At 39.1% G+C, this 18,267-nt stretch overlaps 1 protein-coding gene across 1 annotated transcript in view; it reads left to right on the top strand.

Moving 5' to 3' along the window:
* LOC112112200 (contactin-associated protein-like 4) overlaps positions 1–18,267 on the top strand; it is a 308,184-nt gene that overhangs the window by 218,911 nt on the left and 71,006 nt on the right. The window contains exons 9-11 of the mRNA XM_024208012.2: positions 4,576–4,725; positions 8,259–8,430; positions 16,483–16,589. Of these exons, the coding sequence (XP_024063780.1) occupies positions 4,576–4,725; positions 8,259–8,430; positions 16,483–16,589 (429 nt within the window). The remainder of the gene's footprint in view (positions 1–4,575; positions 4,726–8,258; positions 8,431–16,482; positions 16,590–18,267) is intronic.

Here is an 18,267-nt window from a genome sequence, read left to right as displayed (position 1 = left end):
CAAAATTTGTGTTTGGCCATTATAAAAACGTGGTATGATGAACACAAGTTTTGTAGAATATGTGCTGTTTATGTTCTGTTCTGTCACTTGAAGGGCAGCCCTACAATGGTTAATGTAAGGGAATTAATTAAATTCCTGGGAAATGGGAAACATTCTTATTTAGATTTAACTTTGTCATTTGACGTCTTCATTTGAATGATCCAAATCCTATGTTTTGGCATACTTAGCTCTTCTTTGATAGAAACACTCTGCATTATTTGTTCAGTTGTTTGCAAGAGCAGATTAAAAGACTTACATTAAGAACTGTTTTATCTGGTTGTGGTTTTTTGGTGGTTTTTATTTGAAGTTTATAAAACACTTTGATACATGTGATTAGTTCTCTGTGCAATAGTACTAAGAATATCATGGAAGATATGGAAAATAACACCCGATAGATTTAAATCAGTGGTGGGCAACCTGTGGCCCATCAGAGTAAGCTGATTGCAGCCCGCGAGACATTTTGTGGAAGTTGACCGTCCGCAGGCTTGGCCCCCCACAGCTCCCAGTGGTCGCGATTTGCCATTCCCAGCCAATGGGAGCTGTGGCAAGTGGTGGCCAGCATGTCCCTGTGGCCCGCCGCTTCCCGCAGCTCCCATTGGCCGGGAACGGTGACCCCCAGCCACTGGGAGCTGCGGGGGGGCCGTGCCTGTAGATGGTCAACATCCGCAAAATGTCTCACGGCCCGCAATCAGGTTGCCCACCACTGGTCTAAATACTTCAATATAAATCCAACCCCTTGATGCTGCATAACAACTGTCTACATAAGAGTAATATTTTTCTAGTGCCTTGTCCAGACCAGTTTCAAATATTAAAGTTGCCAGTAGCCCAGGCACTCTTGCACTCCCTTTATTCTGAAATAACCCTATACTAAGCCAACCCCCTGAAGGCTGCTGTCAATTACACTGTCTACCAATGGCCCCAAGGGTTGGTTTTTTTTGTTTTGTTTTTGTTTTTTGTCAGCTGGAGATCATTAGAGTGCAGGGAAGCTCTACGATGGCAAGAGAAGAACAGTGGTTGCTATGACAGTTCTGTATTACCAAAGGATCCCACTATAGTGGGATGATCTTTCCATGGTCAGGTACAATTATTTTAGTGCTACTTTGTGTCTACCATGGTGGCAGCACAAGGGAGAATCTGGGCTAAGGCTTCTAATATTTCCCTTTGGAAAAATAGCACATTCTGTAAATATCATTAGTAGGAAGTTTTACTGAAGATGATGATTCACAAATCAGTTTATCCTGCAAGATAATGTTATTTATGCTTGAGACCAGGCACTGAGGCCCACTGCTGGAGTCTTGTGATTCCTACCACACCCTGTCCCAGAAAGGAGCTGTGGAGGTGAGTCCTCCAAGCGGCGTAGAGAGCAGGGCCGGCTCTGGCTTTTTTGCCACCCCAAGGGGGGGGGGGGGATCAAGGTGGCCAGAACGGCAAAGCAGGGAAAAAAACAACAACCTGCGAGGCGGCCAGAGCCAGGGTGCAGGGGGACTCCCTGTGCTGCAGACATGCCCCGGCTAGCGGGGGGGAGGGGAAGGGAGTGGGGGGAGAGAGAGAAGGGGGCGGCGAGGGCTTCGGCAGGGCGCTTGCCATGCGGCCTCGACCGCCGCGCCGCCTGCCAGGAGGACTCCACGCCGCTCTGGTCGGCGGGGAGGGAAGGACGCGGGCTGCCCTGCCAGGCTTGCTACAGACCTGGCACCGGCTGGGGCAGACGGAGTGCGCAGCCCGCTCCCAGCAGGGCGCTCCCCTCCTCCGCGCCACCGCCCCCTACAAGGCGGCTGGATCGGCAAACAAAACAAAAAAAAAAGCGTCCGTGCCGCCCTAGGGTTGGGCGGAATACCGCCCCGTAGAATCTGCCACCCCAAGCACGAGCTTGCTCGGCTGGTGCCTGGAGCCGGCCCTGCTAGAGAGGCTGCATGGGAAACAGCCAGTTAAAGAGAAGCTGCAAGGGGCAGCCAGTCAGGGCCCAGCAGGCTCACATGAAAGGAGCTGCAGGGCTAGAGTCAGTCAGTTGCTGTTGGGAGCTTAAGGACTGAGGCTGGTGTTCCCAGCTAGCTGAGGATCACAGGCAGAGCAGTTGCTGAAAGGGACTGGGGAAGCAAGAAGGAGTTCTTGGCTCGCTGCTGGGACTGAGCACAAGATGTCAGCCCTATGGTAAGGGTGAAGCAATTGTGAAGGTGCTGAGGCCACAGGAAAGTGGTCCAGGGAATGGTAGCAGCATAGGAAGAGTTAAAGGGGACACAGCAGCACATGGCTGCTATTCATAGGGTCCATGGATCTCACCCACCAGCTACAGATGGAATGACCTTAATCCCAGAGAGGGGAGTTGAACTAACCTCAGAAAGGAGATTGAAGATCCCAAAGAGGGTCAGGGATTAGACTATATTGGACTTTGATACACCTCCTAGAAGGGGAACTGAACTGTATAGTGGCCCAGCTGGAGAGCTGGGACTAGAAGGGCCCAGAGAGGGCAAAACCATTGCCTCCAGGGACGAAGCCCTGGGGTACAGCTTGATACCAGGGCCAGGACCGTGTAAAGACAGCATTGAGGACACCAGAAGGGCCCTCTGGGACTCATACACTGGAAGAGTATGTTTGTTTATGTCTCAAAACCCTTGAGAAATCTCTGACGAGTCACCACAGACTAAGAGAGGTGCAGAAGCACACCTGGTCACAGGGTGCTCGTGAGACGTGGGTGCTATCATGTTACAGTGCTTCTGACTACTGCTAGAGCCACCAAATCTACCACTTACATATTTTGTTTCCCTTTTCTTGGGAAGTAAGAAGGAGCACACTTTAGATCTTCAGATACCCCCTTTCCATTGAACATCACTGCTCCAAAGAATCACTGTCAGCATTTTGGCAGAATAGCAGTAAACAACCCCTCTTGCTCTCTGGCACTGAGTTTTGGAAAGAATTCCTCTTCAAGAAGGCATGAGGGCAGGACAAGACAATCTATAGGCCCCAGGTTTCCTGAGATTCCGCCTAAGGAGGGGATATAGCAGAATTCTAATTTGAATAGAGAATAAATTTCTCCTTTTAGAGTCCACAACAAATGTGCTTGTTGAAGTGGAAAAACAAATAGGGAAAGACAAAAGATACATAAGTCTAATGTAGAGAAACAACATGTTAGTGTCCAATATATTAGAGAACTTCTTCACAGACAGTTTATCCATGTGGATATACACCCCTTGTCATTCTGCTGAGGTCTATGAGACTAAGATTTATATGCTCAGTGTGTGCTGCTGTGCAAGTTAAAACTCTCTTATGTGCTTGTTTTATAATACTTTACATAATCCTGGATTATGAGTAACTTGGCCATCTGAACCTTTTCTTCCTTTTTGTTATGTTTTCCTTTCTCTGTTTTTAGCATAAATGCATGGTTCAAATTGCTTACAATTTTTCCCAGAATACACACCAAATTCTACATTCTGTAGAAATAAATGACATTTCAATAGGAAAACCAGTTACTCAAGTAACACACAAATCTAATCTCTCTGCAGAGTATACAAGTGAAGAAAAGAGCCCTAAATATTTCAAGAGCTACATCATTTGGTCCTGATTCAAAAGAGGATTCTTATTCAAAACTGCACTTAAGCATGTGCTTAAAGTTAATATGCTTGAGCTTTCCTGGATGGGGGCTTTAGTTTGTTACCTGATATATTCACCTATACAACTCTAGTTAATATCAACTGGTATTATATGCCTAAACTCCTGGTAAACAACCTCAAGATGTCATCCCCAAAGTCCCTATAAAACGGACAACCAAACAAAAATAAATACTGTAACATTGACATGACAGTTGCATTAGTAATCCCAGCATTTACAACATTTTGATATTGTTGCGGGTTTCCAGGTGATGGCTACATTTGATTTTCAAAGATTAAATAATGTCCTGGTAATAGCACACAACATTACAGCCACTATCTGTAAAGTACTGTATCAGACACCATGATTATGTCTTAACTGTAACTTGCTTAGACTAAGAGGGGGCATTTTCTATTGGTGTAGTGTTTATGGAGAATTCATTCCATTATGCATGCCAGGTTTTTCTGTTAGAGTATAAAGTATAGCAGCTGGGTCAAGGGAGTTCATTCCAGGTTTGGGAGTTTTACTAAAGAGTTCATTTAGTCATGCGTAGAGAAGCTGCTCACTGTGTTCTGTGAGCTGCAGGGTCTGTGGAATCTTAATTTGAAATTATATAAAGCATCTGTGTGCTTCTTTCCAGAAGATCCTACTTAGTTAGGGCACAAAAATAGGCACTAACTTTAAAGAGATGTATTACTGATCATTAGGAACATCACTTGCCATCCACTGAAGGTATTTTAACTATCAAAAGTAAGGAAAAGGAATGGAAGAAGGTTCTATGTTTTCACATGATATAGTGATAACCCCTCTTTCTTTTTTCTTTCTTTGTATATCTGAGTAACTGTAGTTTATTAAATGCTTATCATATGCTTTCCATTTAAAACTTATGAAGATCAACTATTTTAACAAATAGTATTTGTAGATGTTTCAGCTTACTCTTGTTTTTCCTCCTAGGTGTTGGATTAAATAATGGCCAGTGGCATTCAGTTTCCTTGTCTGCCAAACGAAGTCGTATGAGCCTAATGGTGGACAATGATGTAACCTCATCTGCTCATGCTGCTGTACCTACACATATTTATTCAGGAGACACCTACTACTTTGGAGGTGAAAGATGCTATTTCTGTTTATACTGATAACAGCCTATAAATAAACAATGCTTGTTGTTCATGGCCTACATTTTCAAATGTGCCTAATGATTTGGCTTGCCTCAAGTTTTATGTTCTCAACTTGAATCTCCTTAAAGAGGCCTGACTTTCAAGTGTGGGTGCTCAGCACTCTCTAAAACTCAGTCTGGGAACCCAAACTCATTAGGCACTTTTAAAAATATAGTCCCCTATATTGCTCTGTTATAACAATTAGGGCTGTGGTTGGCCCTAAGAATCAGGAACTTTTATCCCCTCCCACCTAAATGTGCTAAGAGGAGCTCTGTCAAGGGAAAGAATCAAGCCTGGGTTTACTACAGATTCTTTTCTGCTCCTAATTATTATGATGTTGTGATATAGTAATGGCTATTAGCTACAGGGGTTAATTTTCACTGCTGCACTCTCACTTAGGTGGTAAGTAATGTGTATGGCTGTACTGAAGTTTGTGGTGTCTTGAAGTTTTGAGAGCATCTGAAAAATAATTAATTATTGGCAGTTCTGTTTGCTTCAGCAGTAAGTTGTCCTTTAATTTCTTAGTTAAAACGCACACTTACTAATGGAACTATCCTCTGGAAGATTATGTATATTCATTGTATAATTGGCACCTTTAAAAACTTGTCTTTTATCATTTATATAGTATTTGTGGTATTTGCAATATTCTCTGTACTTAGTATGATGAATTCTCTTGTGGATTCTTCATCCTGGAAGTTTTAAAATCAATATATAGGATGTGTTTTTGTTTTTTTCCTAAAAGGCACTCTAGTTCAAATGATAATTAATTTGGGGAGACCTGTAGCCTGTGTTATACAAGATGTCAGACTAGATGATCACAATGATCTCTTTGGCTTTATAATCTATGAATCTAGGAATTGCAAAACTCACCATAACTATTTAAATGGTTAATTGCTGTAAATACAAGTTTCATAGGCCAGAAGGGATCATTATGATCATCATGGGCAAAATTTTTAGAAGCACCTACTTCCCATTTTCAAAAGTGACTTTGATTAATATGAAGGCTTCCTTGGATACCAAGGTGTGAGGTCCAACATATAAAAAACTAAATAAATAGACAGAGAGATTGATAATATCTGTTATATTTTTGTTTAAACAAGGGGAAAATGTTGTTTCATATTTGTATTTTCTGAACGGCTCTTGGCTCCCACATCTCTGATTATGTGCTTTGCACCAGTGAACACTGCAGAGCTGATAGCACAGGTGTACACGTCAGAAGGGACATGGACATTTGTAAAAAATGACATAACCAATTAAGCTATACAACAGAACACTTCTATACATCTTTTGGGGGTAAAATTAATGCCAAAACCACTGAAATCTCTAATTGACTATCCACCCCTCAGCTTCTCTGAGTACAGCTTTATGATCAAGTCAGCAGCCTGTACAATGTCATCCAAACTTGGGAAATTGCTGATGAAAAGCAACGGAGTTTGGAACACCCTTTCTTTATGTCATGTTGGAATTTGCTGAAATATGTAGTGTGTCTCTGTACACAGGTATAAATATGAAGAGAAGCATTCCAGTAGAAGAGATGTATTTTCGTTGGGAATATGAAATATTAGAGAGAGATTTAGTCTTTGCTAAGAATCTGTTTAATTAGTTTGGAAATTCTTTAGCTTTGTGGGCAAACGCTAGCACAGATCACACAGGAGTCAAGAAAATGCCAAATATTCCAGTTCTTTTACTTGGAAATGGTAATAGTGATTGGCAACTGTAAGGACAAGGAGAAATTAATGAAAAATACATATTCACATAGGGTGAATTGCATGATTTATGGAATTATTGCTTTCACTTTGATATATAACTTAGAATGCTGACCACAAGCCTGAAGACCACTTTCATTAATATTAATGTTAAAGATTTATTCTTTACTAATAGAATGATGAGAAGACAAAATATTTCAAAAGACAAAAGGTTATGAAAGAATATAAGACTGTATTAAATTTATTCTGGAGAAAATAGTAGAACTTCAGAATGCTATGAGGAAAAAAAGTAATTGCAAAATTAATTAAACTTTACTAATTATCTATGAGCTAGTTATTTTTAAAATGCACAATTAATTGTAGATATTCAAGTAGTGATTGTCTTGCCACAAGTTACAAAAAAAACTATTTAATAAAATAGATCTTTAAGGTTCTTGTGGGTTAATTTTGCCCTCCCTTGGACTCTTGCAAATCCATTGACTTGCAAGGGTGTGAATTAGGACAGAATTGGTTATTATTTCTATGTAAAAAATCTTTAGTCCCATTGAGTAGTATATGATTTAACTGTTGTAATTCTTAGGTTCCAATACTGATGAGGTCCTAAGCACTTTCAACTCCTGTACAAAGCAATAAGAGTTAAGGGAGTCCAATGCCTTGCCAGAGGAGGAGCCCTTGTTTTCCTTCATGTTCTGTAGTATACTTTTTGAAAATCTCTCCAAGCGTTCAGTGCTGTTTTTCACTCACTTCAATGTATTTCTTAGTTTTCATTTTCCCATAGAATAAATGCCACCATCCTTTTGCAGGATTTAGAAAATACCTATTAGCTCAATGGAATGTGGAAGTATCTTTAAGTCATTGCATGCAAACATTAGGAGACAAGAAGCTCTTTGACTGATCTCACCCAGGAGGTTATATTGTTTGATTAAGAGCAAAGTAGCGTTCCCTGTTCCTGTTGTAACGTTGACCTCTGGAAGAAAGCCAGCAAACAAATAAATTGGAGGCATATTTTGTCATGTAGCTGCTCAGTAACCTATTACTGTTTTGTATATCAAAGTGAATGAGTCCTAAATGGAATTCCCCTTCTCCCGAAAACAACCTGAATACTACAGTAGATAACTGATTTACATATAGTATTCATTTACTATGATCTATTCATTATATCCTTTTCTTCCACTGCAGCAACATTTTCACAATATGCCTGCTGATCTGGTTTCTTTCAGTGGACTTCATTTATATATTTTACTGGCACTATATTTGTGTGTTCAAAGTTAATATATGTGTATACCTTTTAAAAATTATCAAAACAAAAAGTACAATAATAAATAAGCATCAGTATATTCAGTAGCTCCTTTTATTTTTATTTTAACTTGGAATGTGTAAGAGTTATAAAATTTATTTTTCCAAGTCTCTCACTCTGAATATTTTGACTGATAACACCAGTGTGTTTGTGAACAGCTTATTTCCGTAAAGATAAACCTCATTTGAATTTGGGTTTTGATGTTTAGGTTATTTTTTACCCCAGTTCTTTGATGTAATTCCTTATAAAAATCACATCAGTACACAGGAACAAAAAGAGAATTATAGTGTTACACTACAAGGCCAAGAGGTTCAAAGTCGTCATTCAAAGGAGCTCATGGCTAAACTCTCCCCACAAAGCCCCCGGAGACAGGAAATCAGCAGCTTTCAATCTGCTTTTAGAGTATGGATTGAAATATACAAATTGATTTTGTAAGATTAATCTTTTCCAAAATCAGTTATTTTTGTTTGTTTGTTTCAGGTTGTCCTAACAATGGCAACAGCTCTGAATGTAAAAGTCCATTTGCTGGTTTTCAAGGATGTATGAGACTTATTACCATTGGTAGCAAAGCAGTGGATCTAATTTCAGTACAGAAAAATTCCCTTGGTAACTTCAGTAACCTTCAGATAGACTTGTGTGGTATTATAGACAGGTAAGGAAAGTCTATTTATTTTTACTTATTTATGAATGAGTTGTTTTCACACTTACCTGGAGTTCAAGAATAGAGCTTTCAGAAAATAGAACATGTTGACTCTTCCACATATGCCCTAAAGTCTAGAACAATTATGATGTACTCATTACAATGAAGAGAAGATATTTTCAGTTGTATTAAGTCAGTACTTACAAATAAAATTACAGTAAATATGGTTAGAACCATTTGTTGTGGTTTTGACTTATTGTAAAAGTTTATAAATTTATGGAATAAACAACTTCCTTCCTGTAATTGAAACTCCTAGTGCTGTCCTCATTGAGAATTGCAGTGGAGTGCTCTTTTAAAAGTAATGTGTAGCCTATTATATTTGTTCCTTGCAAGGAATTGTGAAAATGGGAAAGGCCCTTTTTAGAGGCTGAGGGAATTCACCATAAATGTGCAAATTTGGAGTGTAATAAAGCTGTTGGTGATTGATGTTTTCAATTTGCATAATAAAGAAAAATAACAAAAAACATTTCCCCCTTCTGATTTTAAGTAAACAGATACTTATATGCAGGTCATATAAAACTATTGTTTTTTTCCCCCCTCAGAACATTAATACCTGAGATTAGTAGTGTTAGCCACTGCTCTAGGGAGTAAACTCTCAACATTTCCAAACTACTGTACCCCTTTCAAGAGTCTGATTTGTCTTGTGTACCCCCAAGTTCCACCTCACCTAAACACACACAAAATCAGATATGAAAATACAAAAGTATCACAGCACACTATTACTGAAAAATTGCCTACTTCCTCATTTTTACCATATAATTATAAAATAAATCAACTAGAATATAAATATTGTACTTACATTTCAGTGTATAATATACAGAGCAGTATAAACAAATCATTGTCCATGAAATTTGACTTTGTATTGACTTTGCTAGTGCTTTTTATATAGCCTGTTGTAAAACTAGGCAAATATCTAGATGAGTTGATGTACCACCTGGAAGACCTCTGAGTACCCCCACGGGTTACACGTACCCCTGATTGAGAACCACTGCCCTAGGGTACTGTAGTTTGTCATAAACCTACATTAGCTATGATTCATCATAGCTGACAATCTGCTCAGGGTAGGTTCAGAACTGAGCAAGTGTATACATTTCTACAAATTGCTTCCCATCTTTTTAAGAGGGTTCCGTTTTAATCCATTCTGATGTCACTACTAGTGTCATTTCTATCTTTTGATATTAAGAAGGGAGTTTGCTGTTTTGTTCTTGTAGTCCTTTCCCTAATTTTACAAATAAACTTACAGAGAGGAAAAATTCAAAGATGGAAGAATGCAAGATACTCTGTTTAAAACTCTATCACTTCAATTAAGTTAGAATTGGTAAACACACAAATAGTGGTCTCAGTATATAACAATGTATAGTTATAACTAGGGCTCCGTTTGTGTCACGGAAGTCACGGATTCTGTGACTTTCCGCAACCTCTGTGACTTCTGCAGTGGCCAGTCTGGCTGACCCCAGGGAACAGCCACACTGGCCACTGCTGGCATGGCTCTGCAGTGACCTCTCCATGACTTTTACTAAAAATACCCATGACTAAATCATAGCCTTAGTTATAACTTCTATTTCTGCCCTTAGTAGTTTATTCCATATAGAACATTAATCCTACCTCTCAAATTTCCAGAATTAGAGTGAGGGACAGAGACACTCAGGATACGTCTACACTGCAATAAAAACACCCGTGGCACTGAATCTGAGCCCAGGTCAGCTGACTTGGGCTCAGAGGGCTTGGGCTGCAAACAAAAAATAGCAGTGTAGACATTCAGGCTTGGGCTGGAGCCTGGGCTCTGAGACCGACTCTCCTTCTGGATCTCGGAGCCCAGGTTCCAGCCCAAGTGTCTAGACTGGTGTGTCTCTTTCACTGAAGTGTGAATGTACACTTATGGCTCCACTGAAGTCAAGGGCAAAACTCACCTTGACTTCAGTGGGGTCAGGATTCACCCTCTGAATTGTTGGACCCTGATGGCTATGGAATACAAGGGAGGGTATAATTTCCACCCAAATTGTTTTGCTTTTTACCTGCTATCTCCTTTCTTTTTTCACTCTCCACTTTTTTCATTTTGTCCCTTTCCTCACTCTCTCTATCCAATGTTACTTCATCCATTACCTCTCCTCCTCCATTCTTTCTGTTCTGTATCTTCTTCCTCTTTCTCATTCCTTCCTATGTCTATCTCCACTGCCCCTTAATTGCCAAAGCATAGGAGTGCTACTCTTATTGTTATAGTAACAGGTCCACACACTCCAAATCTGACAAGCCATTTGCTCTTTTCCTGCAACACATGGACAGAGTGGGGGAAACAGTAGATTAGACATCTCCATGCCTTGTGACACAGGAGGAAAACCAGAGTCCACTTCTGTCTCTCTTGTGCTGTTTTGTGCTCCATCATAGTCTGTTTCAATGACAGTAGCATGTCATGTCATCCACTGTCGTCTTTTCCACATTTCACCAGGTGATATCCAGTCAAGGGCTTGTTTAGGAATATTTTTTGACATCTGTATGACATATCCAAACCACTTCAGCCTTCTTTCTTGAGTCATTGTCTCTAAAGTCTATTGACTTGTCCTCTGTAACACATCAGTATTCATTACTTTAGCCCACCAGCGGACACCAACTATTCTTCACGAACATCTCTGATAGAATGTATTGTTTTCTGTTGTGAGCTTCTAGCACTAGGCAAGTTTCAGAAGTCCATAACACTATGAGTGTCACAATGACATTGTATAACTTTATCTTGGTTCTTGTGGGGATCTAGTTATTTTTGCAGATGTTCGCCTGTCTCATAAAAAGTCCAATGCCTTCCCAATTCTTGCTTCTGCCTCCTTATAGAATTAACCATCAGCTCTGATTGTGTTTCCAAGATATACAGTCTTGTTAACCGTGCCATATTCCTCGCTATCAATCACTTATGCACCATCATTGCTGACTCCTCTTTCAATGATCATGACACTTTTTTGTTTTGTTTTGGCTGATTCTTAATCTAACTTTGGCAGCCTCACATTGGCGCTGGTAGCAGTCTTTTTCATGGCATTGTCTTCTTTGTCTAACCGAACCATGTCATTTGCAAAATCAAGATCTTGAAGTTTTCCTCCACTCCACATAACTCCTGTATTTTCCTTTGATGTTGCAGAAAGAAGGGGTGATAAAATGCATTCCTGCTGCACTTGAGTGACAATATCAAACCAAGTAGTCTCTCTACTTTCTGTCCTTACACAGCATTTTGAAATGTCATACGGTATCTTGATAAGTGATACTATCTTTCTAGGAAGCTGTTATTGTTGCAAAATCTTTCATAGTGACTCTATAAATGCAGTGTGGGAACTATACTGTGTGTTTCAAAGCCAAAAAAGGTGTGATAAAAACAGGTCACCATCAGGATGGAAAATAGCCAATAACTGGGATGTCCAGCCAAATTTGTTGTAGTTGATATTAATTACTCTCTCTTTTAAAAGGGAGGCTGAACTTTATTTGATGATCTGGCACTACTTAAACAACTGTTCCCTCTAGCAAGTCACAACATCCAAATAAACCCCTTCCAGGATAATAATCAATTTATTTCCCCTCACTAGGGTCTTCTGCCCCTAGTCTGGTCCCTTTAAATTCAGCCTTTTGTCCCAAACAAGCACCATGCCCTTCTTGGGGTGACCATATTTCCCAAAGGGAAAATGGGACACTACATGGGGCTTGACCGAATCCGCCTCCCCCAGCAAGGCTGGCATCGCTGCTCGCCCAAGCCCTGCTTCTCCGCCCACTCGACGCTGGAGCTGGCGTCGCTGCTCACCTAAGCCCTTCTTTTCAGCTCACTGCTTTTTGAGGCAGGGTCTAGTAGGACCATGGATCCCCCAGTAATGAGCCATAAATGCATTCCATCACGGTCAATAACATATCAATTAGAGAAAGAACTTGGTGCACATCTCAGTCATCATTTTACTTTTCTCCATCTGCTGAAATTTTCTTCATTCTAATTTTGATCACCTCTTGCATTCATTATTGCAACTCCTTTCTACACAGCCTTGCAAATATCAGCTTTCAGGTCTCCAGCATGTTCAGCATATTGCTACCCACCCTATCCATTCTCATACCAGGTTCATTTCAGCATCCACTTCAGAATCCTTCATTTCATGTTAGCATCCTTTCTTTTGTTTTCAAACATGGATTTAGTCTAGACATTATTTCTTTTGACCTCCTTCACATAATCCCATCACCTTTGCTTTATGTAGTTTATCAGTCTTCCAGTTTCTTTCTCTCACTAACTCTGTCTCATTTCAAATCCCCGCTGAACATATGCATTCTTCTTTGCCTCTCTATATTGTTTTGTTTATATCTATTAAAGCAACTTGTATTATACAATTTGTACTGTATTGCATGTTCAATGCATCTATTTTCAAGTATTCTCATGTAAGAATGCTTTTTACATGGCTGGGATGGAAAGGGAGTATGTTAGCTCCAATTTAACAACATCAGGGTGTATCTGTTCCCAGTGAAGGATGCTTCCCCACAGTTGAAGTCAAGCAAAACATCTTTAACTTTTTGGATCTCCCCATATCCTTACTTAACTGCACACATATGCTAGTCTCTCCCCTTTACTAATTTAACTGTTCCCAGACTGTTTTTTTTTTGTCTGGGGATATCTCAATATATTTGTCAGATTTTGACAATAGATCCAGTCTGTTCTTGAAGTTTTTTCTCCCCATCATTAAATGTTCTGGTAATGTAGCATCTGTCCCCACATTCCCCATAGTTGATACAATTGACAATATTCTGGAGTTACTGAGGATTTAAATCTGTGTAATGGACAGCAATAATTGGACTGTTGAATCTAATGGTCTTTTCTGAGGAACGATAGGTTCACTGAACTTCTACTAACATAAACACAAGTTACTCTTTGTGTATTGATTTCCCATGTATTTGGAGGAGAATAGACCCCAAACAATTCATCATACTCATTTCTTGGGTTGCCTATTGGTCATTTCCTTGGTCCTTAGGCACTTGGCCATGTTTTCTCAGTCTCTGTTTTTTGTTCAATTTTCATTTAACTTTCTATGATTATTCATTTTTAATATTTTATTAATACCTTGCAATAATCTTTCCAATCCCTCATTTTGTACTTACCTTGTTATGCCTCTTTCCTACTCATCGCTCTTGGCTTGCTCCTTCACTTTGCCCTTTTAATGGTATTACAGGTGTCTGTGTAGCTATATGGCTCATAAACCCCCCTGGGTATACAAATATTTCTCTTCAACTATTACTCCTTAGTGTTCTTTCTCTCTATTTTTCTATCCATTTACTATCATATTTATTAAATGCTAATTACACACAAACCATCCCAAAAATAGCTTTAAAGGACAATATGTCAGTTTAAATGCCTTACGAAGTTATTGCATTCAGTCTCTGAGGAGAGAATGTCAGATGCATCTGACATAATTACATCCACACCTACACAGAGAAGTAAGATGGCCCACAGAGAATTATTGCTGTTGGTGTTTTGCCTGCAGAAAATGGAATCAAAGGGTTCAAGTGGAGATGTAAGTTCTGGAGCACTAGGAAAGCCGATGAATATACTTTAATCACAGATGAAGGAAATAAAAATAACACAGGTTTCCATACATGTTCTTTACACCTTTGTATCTTTACACATAATTTGCAAACCTAATAAGTAGAGTGTTCAGGAAGGATGTCTTTAATACATTACTGATGTGTAAATTTCTACATTCTTTCTTTGAAAAAGATGTATTTGTGTTCTGGTTCAATGTGTTGTTTTGAAGATTAGCTTTTGATTATCTTCAGTTTATTGCTTTAGTTTTCAAGTTACACATCATCTATAGATGTCATGCACCTAAAAAGTATGCTGCCAGGTACCACATGGCACATGCCAGATCCACTCTCTTTCTGGTGTTTTTGGAATAAATGGAGCATGGTAATTTAGTGAGAAATGAGCTATGTTTTGGAGCAGCATCAATGGAAAAGGTTTACTAAGAGATGTGTTTCTTCATAGAGAGGACTACTGTAAATCTAAGTTCAGTCAGGGTTGCAATGAATTAGATTATTTGTATGGCATTCTTTTGATTTATCTAGTGACTATTTTGTATTATGAAACCTATAATGGAAGGGGGATCTAAAATTCAATGTTAAAAAGTTTTAATTATAACTTAAATTGTTTCTAGTTATATTAAACCTGGTTTAAGCATCTTCAATATCACCTAAGTTTTTGATCTTGTGAAGACTGTTAAAAAGATAAATTGAAATGGAAGGGGAGTCAATATGAATGGCAATCATGTAAATCCCTTAAGATTTGCAGATACTGATATATTTATCAGTAAAGGTGAACACTAAATATTTACTAGGAGAAACAACTGTAGCAGGATGGAGGAAAAAAAGTGCTGAATGACAATTATAGAAATGGCTTATGAGTTTGACTGCTAGCATATGTGTGAATGTTAAAGCTGATGACTGGTCACATCTATACAGCATTAAAAATAAATCATTAGGGTAGCTCTAAATACCTTTACTATCCACATTTGTTCTGCAAGAACAATTCCTTCCAACGACATCTATTTAGTATAACAATAGTTCAGTCTCAAGTATATAAAGATTATTTTTATACCCCAAGTCAGAATTACTCAGAAATTATATTGCAGCTAATACTGAACTTATCATGCAGAGCTGAGATGCAGAAACCTATTGTGCAAATGAGGTAGGAGATAAAGGCCAGCTCCTTAGATTGTATTCATAGGTATAACTACGCTGAAATCAGTGGAATCAGATTTATTTACATGGTTCAATTTTTCTCCTTCGGAAATCTCTCCTATCATTTTGTTTCTAGATATGTAGGAAAGATTGGGTTCATAAAGAATTAACAGTAGTGGAAGTAGGAATCTGAATATTCACAGACAGATGAGTACACTGAGGCATTTCTCACACCCCTAAACTAATACTTCTCTATGTTTATTAAATGTACTGAAAAATAGCATTCAGATAGTGTGAAAGAAATTGTTAAGCTGTCTTTTTTGTTAAAATTATTATTAGTGATTACCCTTAGCAGTAAAACCTCCCTATACATTCTGAATAACAATTAAGTAAAACATGAAGTCTCCAACTCAGTATCTTTTTAATTAAGATTGTGGGAAAATATTTTTTTATTCTCTTATCCTCTTTCCCCCAAATCATGTCGTAGTTTGTACTTTATACTGAGGGACAGTCATGCAGTTTTCACCATTGAATAGTTATGACTAAATTTTCTTCTTAGTTACACCATTTAAATCAAAAGTAATTCCACTGAAATAATGGAGTTTTTCCAGATTTTCACTCATGCAACTGAAAGCAGAATTAACAGTCTGGACTCATCCATAGTTACCTCACTGTAGGATCTGAGATACTTAAGTGTTTGCTTGTACTTAGACTAGGAAATAACTAAGTATCTCAGATACTATTGTATGATAACAGTCAGTAAATATTTATTTTCTGATGATGACAACTGCCTATTCCTATAGTTTCCTGAAAAGAGAAGTATTTTATACTTCTCATGGTCATATAATAGGGACGATGATCCACAGAATTACTGCATTGTTATGAAAGATCTTATGGAAGAAAATGCAGCTGTTACAAAATTTGCCAGTGAATTATCAATGTTAATTTATCATTGGTGTATCAATTGGTACCATACTTTCATTGGAGAGCCTTGCTGGTAGCCACAATGAAAATTATATATGTTTCATGTTCTTATTGCATCATTAGCATCCTTAGGAGCAGTGACTAGAGTCTAGTGGGGGAAGATAAAGGGGACATTCCTTTTCCCCAACTTTCTTTCAGTCCTGTTGATATCTTCCTGCAATATGGCTACAAGATTTATGTATTTTCATTGCAGGTCTCTCACCCATACATACAACATTCACCTTTGCACCTCGGTTATCATCTTTGTCATAAAGACCACCTTCATGCTGTGGTAACTATGATTACTGTAAATGTCATGTAGTTGTACTAAGGTGAATATGTTTCTTTTTGTCCTTTTAGATGTTTGCCTAATTATTGTGAACATGGTGGTGAATGCACACAGGCCTGGAACAGCTTCTACTGCAACTGTACAAATACAGATTACATGGGGGCTACTTGCCATTACTGTAAGCCCAAGACACTTTCTTATACTGTTTTAGTTATGAGTTATTTTACTGCTACAAGAAACAGTTTTTTATTAAAAGGCATGTCAGTTTTGTTAATATTCACAAAGAGTTGATTCAAGGAAAGAGTCTCAAAATTGTCTAAAGGATTAAGGAGCACAAGTCCTATTGCAAGTCAGTGGGACGTGTGGTCCTTAAATCGCTTATGTGTCTTTGAATATTTCTCCCTTAGTTCTTAGATTTCATGATTTACTTACTGAGGACCTGATTCTCCTCTCAGAGTGGTATAAGGCCCTGATTTATCAAATCATATAGATATGTACTTAACTTCACCGCTATTCAGAAAAGGACTAAGCACATGCTTAACTTTGAAGTCAGTGGGGTTTAGCATATACTTAAACTTTAGCACATGCTTAAGTAATTTTCAAGGAGTAACTTCAAGGGACTGACAGTGGGGTAAAACTGGTGTATATGAGAAGATAATAAGGCCCTGTAAACCCAATCTAGCAAGCACATCACTGACCTTTCACTCAGCTGTAGGAGTTTTGCACATGGAGTCCTTTCAGGATCAGCCTATATAAGAGAGAACTTCAGAAAATATCAGTGTAACCATAAATGTAACTGAATGAGTTTCACACCCATGGTCTGATTCTTGTCTTACTTTCAATAGTTTAATATGACTCCAGTGATTTCCCAGAAGGTGATTTAGATTTATACTGGGATATGTGAGATGAGCATGAAGCCCATTAGTTTTTTCCTGTTTACTGGGACAGTTTATTAAGAAAAGTCATTAGTCTCAGGTTCTCAGCATGCATACTTGAAAAAAATCTGTCTAAAGCACTATAAAAGGAATTTTGAAAATACCAAAAAGACTATACATTATTATAGCCAAAAGAAAAAATCGTGTGGTTAAAACAAACCCATCTTCACACAATTTATACAATCCCTGTAGCACAATAGTCATGACTTTCATAGAGCTTAAGGCCAGAAGGGACCACTAGGTCATCTAGTTTGATCTCCTGTAACAGCACAGGCTACCAACACCACCCAGCATCCACACACTAAACCCAGCAACCAAAATTAGATCAAAGTATTATAGCTCATAGGAGACCTAGACTATTATGTGCCACTGGCACAGAATAGGAGGGACCAAGGTGCACTAGTGCTCGATGTTTCTGCAATGGCAGGGAAATGATTAAGTGAGATATACCCAGATAATGCTGACAAGTGAGCCACACTCATATGCTGGAAGACAAAACCTTGCGAAAGTCATTGCCAATCTGACCTGGGGAAAAATTCCTCCCTGGCCCCACATATTACAATCAGTTACACCCTGAGCATGTGAGCAAAACTCAGCCAGCCAAGCCAAGTGCCACCTCAAAGCCCTGACCCACACTCCCAGTGTCCCATCTCCAGCCATGGCCATCCAAAAAGCCTGCCAGGATTCACTGCGTTGGGGAGAAATCTCTTCCTGACCTATGCCAATGGCCAATTGAAACCCTGAAGCATGAGCTTTAGGAACATAAGACATAAACCGTAAGTGCTGTTGAGCCAAGCCCACTACTGCCACCAGGGCCGGCTCCAGGCACCAGCACAGAAAGCAGGTGCCTGAGGTGGCCAACGGAGAGGGGCGGCACGTCCGGCTCTTTGGCGGCAATTCGGTGGCGGGTCCCTCAGTCCC

Source organism: Terrapene carolina, unplaced genomic scaffold (genome assembly GCF_002925995.2).
Source record: "Terrapene carolina triunguis isolate 2854851 unplaced genomic scaffold, T_m_triunguis-2.0 Scaffold113, whole genome shotgun sequence".
Classification (NCBI taxonomy): Eukaryota; Metazoa; Chordata; order Testudines; family Emydidae; genus Terrapene; species Terrapene triunguis.
Note: the sequence above shows the minus strand (reverse complement) of the source record. Positions and strands in the feature narration are given on the sequence as shown.